Source organism: Anarrhichthys ocellatus, unplaced genomic scaffold (assembly GCF_004355925.1).
Source record: "Anarrhichthys ocellatus isolate YVR2014 unplaced genomic scaffold, GSC_Weel_1.0 scaffold1, whole genome shotgun sequence".
In the NCBI taxonomy this organism is placed as follows: domain Eukaryota; kingdom Metazoa; phylum Chordata; class Actinopteri; order Perciformes; family Anarhichadidae; genus Anarrhichthys; species Anarrhichthys ocellatus.
Window position 1 is genome coordinate 8,077,449 of NW_022280031.1, and position 7,536 is coordinate 8,084,984.

Sequence of the window (7,536 nt, forward strand, 5' to 3'; positions counted from 1 at the left end):
GCATTCACAACGCTGTCCCAATCATTAGAACCATGCTGACACAACTTGGCCTATTTTTATTTTCTTTACTTAGGTCCTATTTATTTTATTTGGTGGACAGAAGACGTTGCGGAAGAAGTGCTTAGATCCTTTACATGAATAGGAATACCACAATTAAAAATGACTCCATTACAAACAGTCCTGCAATCAAACATTTACAAGCGTAAAGAGGAACATTAGCTACAAAATAAACTTCAACTGTATATCGAATAATGATATAAAAAATCCAGAGGTTTATGTTACTATTATTAATTATTATATTATATTATATTATGTCAATTAAATTAAGATATAGTCTTCAGTAAAGTAATAAATGCATAGTGAGCTGTGCGCACATAAAATGAAAGAGAGAACAGCGACATTATTGATCTTGTAACACACACAGCGCGTAACAAGAAACCCTTGGATGCCATCTTGTGGGAAGGTAAAGCATTAAGAAAAATATATGTTTGTAATAATCCATGTAGGCTACATGGCGTAAAACGTGTTTGACAGAATGACATGTGTTTATTTAAGATGCAGGGCAGGTCGTTTTTTTCTTAAACCGCTGCTGATTGTCACTTGTATTGATAAGGAAGCACAACATGTGAAAGTAAGCAACCTCCACATTGGCCTCCGCATGAACTATATTGGTCAAAACAATGTGAGGCTGTTCTGTCAAACTGCTGCAATATCAAACACTTGGTTGGATTTAGCTCAGCAGGTGTCGCTACACGTGTTGGAAGTTGTTGAGTGATCCACGTTCTTCAACGCATGCTTAAAGGCGGTAGAGTTGTCCTCACCCTGCAGGCGGCGTCCTGTTTCTCCATGGGTACGGTTGTTGTGGAAACTTTAAACATTCTAGTGGGAGCATGCACGGTTGTTATGGGAACGGTCTGTGGGAGCGTGAAGGAAGCAGGACTGAGCGAGTTTATGGGCAGAGTGCACGAGTCACTGACAACTTTAGGTTTGTATGATAATGCTCGAAGTAAAATGTCGGCTGCTTTGTTTTTAGATGTATTTTAGGCGTAGCTTTTATGTCTGACAGCTGATCCGTAAGTCAACGGTCGTTCAACGTGGATATAGCCTAAGACTATACTGTTGACGTGTTTCATAACCTATTCATGCTTCTTTTTTTTTAAATCTCGTGCATGCCTTATGTACTGCGTGTTGGTCCGTGTGTGCGCGCGCGCGTCTTTGTGCGAATGGGTATGTCAATGAGAAGCTATGACAGCCTCAGTCAGCTCTCTCCAGATTTAGATGCCTGCTTGACCCAATTTACATCCTTCTTCAGTAGCTACAGAGGCAAAGTATGTGCAACAAACCATATAGTTTGTGTTATGTTTTCTCTGTTTATTCCTCAACAGCAGAGGACACCACGTCCGACAGTGAAGAGGTAAATGGGAATATTGCATTTGTCGAACTATCTGTCTGTCAGAACAGAACACTGTACGCTGATCAGCTGAAGAGAGAAATATGTATCAGTAACATGCAACAAATGCCAGGTAAGTGAATAGAGATCTGCTTATTCAAATACATGCACATGTGTTGTGCACACAGTAACTTCATACTGAAATTTGACCACGCAGTTCGTCTCAGTGTTACAATCCACAGTGGCTCCAGCGGAGGGGAGGTTACGTCGCAGTGTGCCAAGCCTGCCGGCGATCAAACCAGACAGGCTAAAAGCGGCTAAAACGCTGGTGACGAAAGCAGTGAAGGTGATTATATCTGCAAGCTACATGTCACTGTAAGAACTCTGCATTTCCATGTGACCCTTTTACTGTCTCTCTTGCACTCATTCTCAGCGGAGGAAAGTGTTTTCAGTGCAGGGACCCTACCCTGTGATCCGTGCAGCCTTATGGGCCAGAGGGTGGGTGGAGCGTCGTTTGCCCCATCCTGTCCAGAGAGCAACTCATTGCCATGGCAACGAGGAGGAGAATGGTGGTGATGATGATGGTGCTGTCAGTGCTGATGTTACTGGTGAGACAATGGAGGCCACATTCCTAACAGCTACCTAATTAGACATTTATGGAAAAAACAAGATGAAGTGTCCATGCAACTAATGCGATTGAAATCTCACTACAGGCTCAAAGGAAACATGTCTGTATATAAGGGATTGAGATAATGGAGCAAGACTGGATGTGTATTGTGAGACAGTGCACACAGTATTACCAACAAAGTGTCAATCAATCATATTCTGTCGGTTACATGTTGTGCAAAAGATCAGGAATACACTTCGTTTAGTCAGAGCTAAAAGTGCAGGAGGGGCTAGCGTGTATATATATATATGTGTGTAATTGGAGCACTAGTTTAAAAGGAAACATGATACATTGTGTGACACCAACCTATAACAAAGAACACTACCCTCTCAACACAGCCCTCTCTACACATATAAGCCTGCACGCACGCACACTCTTTCCTTATCTCTTTCCAGAGCGAGTGGATGAAGGCGAGAAAAGGGAGAACCTTGATGACATGTATGACCTCATGGTAAGATAACAATCAAGTGAACCAACATGACACCGACATCCTGCACAGTCCGGAAGCAATCAAATGTGCTATTAACTGTTTTTCTTGCATTACTTCATTTCCATTTGTCTTTTTTCATCACACTGTGTATTCTAGCTCAGCCCCAACTGAATTTCTCCAACCTTTTTCAGTCTCGCCTGGTTCGAAATGAAACAACTTATTTCCACTGGACAACACGTCGGGATTACATAGACTGTCGCTCCTTACGGAATGACCAAATGACCAACCACTATGCAAATTCTTGGACATTTACTACCAAGGTCTCAACCCTTAAGAGTTTTTAATGATTGACTGGCAAAAATACAAGCGTAAACTTTAGCCATAGGTACAGCTAGTACTCTCTTTCTCCTACAGTATGTATATACAGTATGTTGGTTTCTTTCAGGTGGGGCTCTGTGTGAACCTGCGTAACCTTCAGTGGTTTGATACAGCAGATCCTGATACCTTCTTCCCAAGATGCTACAGGCTTGGGGCAGAGGATGAAAAGCAGGCATTTATAGGTCTGCTGTACGGCTCTATATCACATATCCACAGTTTTGCGCTGTCAAAGATGCAAAGATAATGCACAAAGTAACAAGTGGACTAGTCACAACAGCTGTCTTAGTTTTATTCATGATACATAATCAACAAAACGACTTGCCCTTTCTCTCTTTCTTGAGATCTCGTTCTGTTTTCTATGACAATGAAGAGGATTTCAGGAAGACAGCATGCACCAGCCTGCTGCAGCATGTGGTTGAGACAAGTAGATGGAGGAGAGATGGAGCAGAGGGTGAGGAACAACATGCCCAGAACAGATGTGACCTGGCCATGATTCTATGACACCAATCTTGTTTTTCTCTACAGATTTGGATAATGTGGAGCATCGTTTTGTTGGTCCAGGAATGATCGACATGGCTTTGCACGTGTGTCAAGAGTTTCTCAATGTTTTAGAGCACGGCGACATTGATGTTTCTGTAGAAACACCACCCTCAGTGGAGGAACAGCACTGGGCAGAGTTTCTGCAAGACTACTACATGGTTGTGCAGTAAGTATGTTTTCTGGGAGCTTCCTGAGTTTGCTAGAATGATACTTCTTACGTTATATTACATTTCTCTGTGTGTTGCACAGGTCAATAATGTCCATGTGCAACACTCAGAAATTAAGTGTTTTTAATAGTCATTGGTTGGTATTTTTAATGTCAAATTTTGTCATTTCTTTCCACTGGGAATATGTTGTATGTATATGCACTGTATATTGCATAATTACTTTCTGGAGTAAAGCATGATGGTAAGATTTAGTGAATCTGCACATTAATAAACTCAATCTGTGAGTCTAATGTTTGTGTGTAGTGAAGGTGCACTGATCAGGGGTAGCAGTGTGTTTGTGGAGCGCTGCCAGGCCACTTTAATCAGACTGCAGAAGGCTTGCCCTCAGCTGGATACCGATGGACTAAATAACATCTGGATTATCAAACCAGGTGCCAAGTCAAGAGGACGAGGTGAGGTTTAAAAAATGATAGCGACATGATCATCATATACAGTATATCACTCTTTTACTTTCTCTGGACACAATACTGAAAACAATATTGAAAAGAACAATTTGTGTTGTAAATATTATGATTGCAACATGAACCTATTGCTTAATTATTTTACATTTAATTGATTGGGGAAACTAAAATGATGATGCCTACAATTTCTCTTGTAGCCTCAGTATGACCAAGGAAAGTTAGCCTGCTATTTGTTGAGAAGGTCGTCAGAAACACCATGTCCTCTTAGTTTAATGCAGTTTTGATTTGTTTAAGCCAATTGTGGTTCCTTTCTCCTTTTCCATGTCACCTCAACCACCCAGGTATTATGTGTATAAATCGCCTGGAGGAGATTTTGGCACTTGTGGATGGTGACAGAGCCCTGACTAAAGAGAGTAAGTGGGTGGTTCAGAAATACCTTGAACGTCCTCTGTTGGTCCATGGCACCAAGTTTGACCTCCGTCAGTGGTTCCTCGTCACCGACTGGAACCCTCTGACTGTCTGGTTCTACAGAGAGTGCTACCTGCGATTCTCCACTCAACCATACTCAACAAAAACTCTGGACAGGTCAGACAGTGGGTCAGACAAAAGAGAAAAATAAATGATTTACTTGCACTTGAACTTTCCTATATCTTGCATCTAGAATAATTTGGGGAGGGATTGATTAAACACTTCAAGTAGACTAAATGTACTCATTTCATTCAAAACACTTACCTCCATGGCCTAACCTCCTTCGTTATTTTCCTCAGCTCAGTCCACCTGTGCAACAACTCCATCCAGAAGCACTTTCAGCCGTCCTGTGAGCGCCATCCAGGAGTGCCTGAGGACAATATGTGGTCCTGCTCTCAGTTTAGGGCTTTTCTGCAGCGGCAGGGCCGTGGGGCAGAGTGGGACTCAGTGGTGGTCACGGGCATGCAACAAGCAGTGGTCCATGCCCTGCAGACAGCCCAAGACCTGGTGGAGCCCCGCAAGGCGAGCTTTGAGCTCTACGGAGCCGACTTTATGTTGGGCAGAGATCTGAAGCCTTGGCTTCTGGAGATCAACGCTAGTCCGACTATGGCCTGCTCCACAGCTGTGACCGCTCGCCTCTGCCCTGCTGTGCAGCTGGACACACTGAGGGTTGTGCTGGACAGACGGACTGATCCTAGTGCTTACACAGGAGGCTTTCAGCTAATCTTTAAACAGGTTGAAATATATTTACACATCATGCCTAGAGACAATAGGTGTTCATTTCCAGGAGAATTACTCTGAATAATAGAGGTTACACTAAAAGCATTTATTTGTGTCTTACTTTTTTCACCCTCCCAGGCTGCAGTTGAAGTTCCTCCGTATGTGGGAGTGAACCTGCTGGTGGAAGGAGCCCCCATAAGGCGATCCAGACATCTACTTCATAGACAAACTGTTTCTAACCCAACTCTCTTCATGCAGTTCCCACTGGACCAGTCGTCAGAAAAGGTTGAAACGACACGTAAACCATCAGGTCAGAGGTCCTACGCAGTCTCCGCTTTTCGCCACTCAGGCAAGGAGAACCGAGCTGCTGGAGAGAAAAAGAGACAGTTGACATCAACATCTTCTAAGAGGGAACCTGAGGAGAGAGCAGATGTCCAGAATACCTCCTGTGTCCGCAGGTCCTGTTGCAGTCTGGCATGTGAACAGCCTTTGGTGGTACACGCTGAACCTCAGAGGAAAGCGCAACGTTTGGGTTTGAGTCTTGGTGCCAACGGGGCAACTCTAGTCCCACGGAGCCTTTCCTTTTCCCTCAGCCTTCCTCACAGCATGTCAGATTGCAAATCTCAGGCCAACCCAGGTCACGGATCACACATCTCCAGATCCTTCTTTCCCCACAGAACTTTTGAGCTACAACACAGGACTCCTAACCGGGGCTTTCCTTCACTCCGGGGTCCCCTTCCTACCCTGGAGGTCTTTAGCTTGCAACCAAACATTGTGGCTGGAACCACTGCCTGTCGTAATCCAAATGTGTCCTCTCACCCCAGTGTCCACAGGCATCAGTTATTCCTCTGCTCTCGAAGGCAAAGCATGGATACATTTAAAGAAGAGTGCACAGGGGAACATACAAATCAGCGGGATTGAGTGTCACATAGGCTGGAGCCTGATGAACAACACATTAAATGTTACGTTCACAACATACCATCAATTTCAGTAGTAAATTTGAATTAGGTTTTAGTTTGGCTGACTAGAATCTAAATATATCTATATGATTTACAATTATGTTATGAATGTAACAGCAATCAATACTGTGTTGAAGTTTATTTGTATTAAAACAAACAAACAAAAAGAGTTAATGTATTCAAGTGTCTCCAGTATGGCAGATATGCCAAGGTGACTGGGCAGAAAATACTATAACAAAATGACCACTGTCCATTCTCTGCAGATAAATAATCTGATTTATGTTAACGGGATATATATATATATATATTTTTTGAATGGCCAGCAGGTGGCAACAAAGGCTCAATGATCTAACTGCATGTTTATGCCAAAGCCTATCTAGAAGAGGGACTTAAAAGGAAAGAGCTGTCAGTTCTTATCCAGATGTTGCCACACATTCAGAAACACCTGCTGTATTTGGTCTTTTAGCCTCTTTTTAAACATAAAGTCAACATACATTTCCTGAATAACTTAGACATCAATACTCACTCAAATAAAAAGTTATTTATAGTTAACATTAAAAAAAAACAAGTCTGGATGTTTTTATTGAGCTCCATGACTTTCAATAAACTACTGAAATTGGCAAACCGTAACCTATATAATTATATTATAAGAAATCGAAACAGACAGGAAACAATGGGGAAGGGAGACAGGTATGACGTGCACAAAAGGTCAAACCGGAGATGTTGTGGTTATGCATCTTAACCACTAGGCCTCCAGGTCCCAACTACTGACATGAGTATTAAAAGCATTATTTAATAATAGTAAATGATTAAACTGGCTGTAATGTGTTTACTACAACTTTAAAAGGAACTAATGACATTTAGCGTGAGTTTACTTCAGTTTTTAGGACAAAACAAACACTCCTACAACACATAAATGATAGTGGAAACAATAATATGAGGTTTAAGAGTTTGTGGTGTTAAACATAGACATTGGAGATGAGCTGTGTTGATTGTAAGTGCAGTCACATAGCTAAACAAATGTGATTGTGGTAATAAATAGTATTTGTGGAAATGTATGCGTTTGTAGTGCGGGGAGTGTAGTTCGAGAAAGAATAAAATAGAGAAAATGTCTCCCTGTCAACAAGAAGCGGATGGATCCTGATGATTGCCTCAGGAGCTGAACTGAAACGGTTTACACTCACGTGTATTTACTTGTTGTATTATTAGTAGGCACATACGGTTAACCAGCAGGAGAGTCAGGCAACAGATCTGCCATTACGTAAGTGTTCCCGGTGACGTGAATGTTGTTGCACTGTAAAAGAATGGATTGCATTTCCTTGCTAGATGTTCTCACACACACTCTCTCTCTCTCTC

The 7,536-nt window shown here is 42.3% G+C and overlaps 1 protein-coding gene across 2 annotated transcripts; it reads left to right on the plus strand.

Annotated features, from left to right (window-relative positions):
- The first annotated feature begins 848 nt into the window (after window positions 1–848).
- Window positions 849–7,307, plus strand: ttll3 (tubulin tyrosine ligase-like family, member 3). 2 transcript variants are annotated; one of them, XM_031842847.1, is made up of 13 exons: window positions 849–985; window positions 1,386–1,523; window positions 1,618–1,736; window positions 1,824–1,998; window positions 2,453–2,508; window positions 2,679–2,807; window positions 2,933–3,047; window positions 3,236–3,316; window positions 3,391–3,571; window positions 3,876–4,024; window positions 4,375–4,618; window positions 4,801–5,236; window positions 5,360–7,307. In XM_031842847.1, exons 1-13 carry the CDS (start codon window positions 904–906, stop codon window positions 6,140–6,142), a joined length of 2,688 nt encoding a protein of 895 aa, XP_031698707.1. In that variant the 5' UTR covers window positions 849–903; the 3' UTR covers window positions 6,143–7,307. The 2 variants fall into 2 exon arrangements, with proteins under 2 accessions (XP_031698707.1, XP_031698716.1); XM_031842856.1 differs by lacking the exon at window positions 849–985 and adding an exon at window positions 1,038–1,073.
- The last annotated feature ends 229 nt before the right edge of the window (window positions 7,308–7,536 follow it).

Coding starts and splice junctions, on each gene's coding strand:
- ttll3 (XM_031842847.1), top strand. CDS start 904: ATGGGAACGGTCTGTGGGAGCGTGAAGGAAGCAGGACTGAGCGAGTTT. Junction 2,509..2,678: donor ATGACATGTATGACCTCATG/GTAAGATAACAA, acceptor AACCTTTTTCAG/TCTCGCCTGGTTCGAAATGA. Junction 2,808..2,932: donor CTTGGACATTTACTACCAAG/GTCTCAACCCTT, acceptor GGTTTCTTTCAG/GTGGGGCTCTGTGTGAACCT.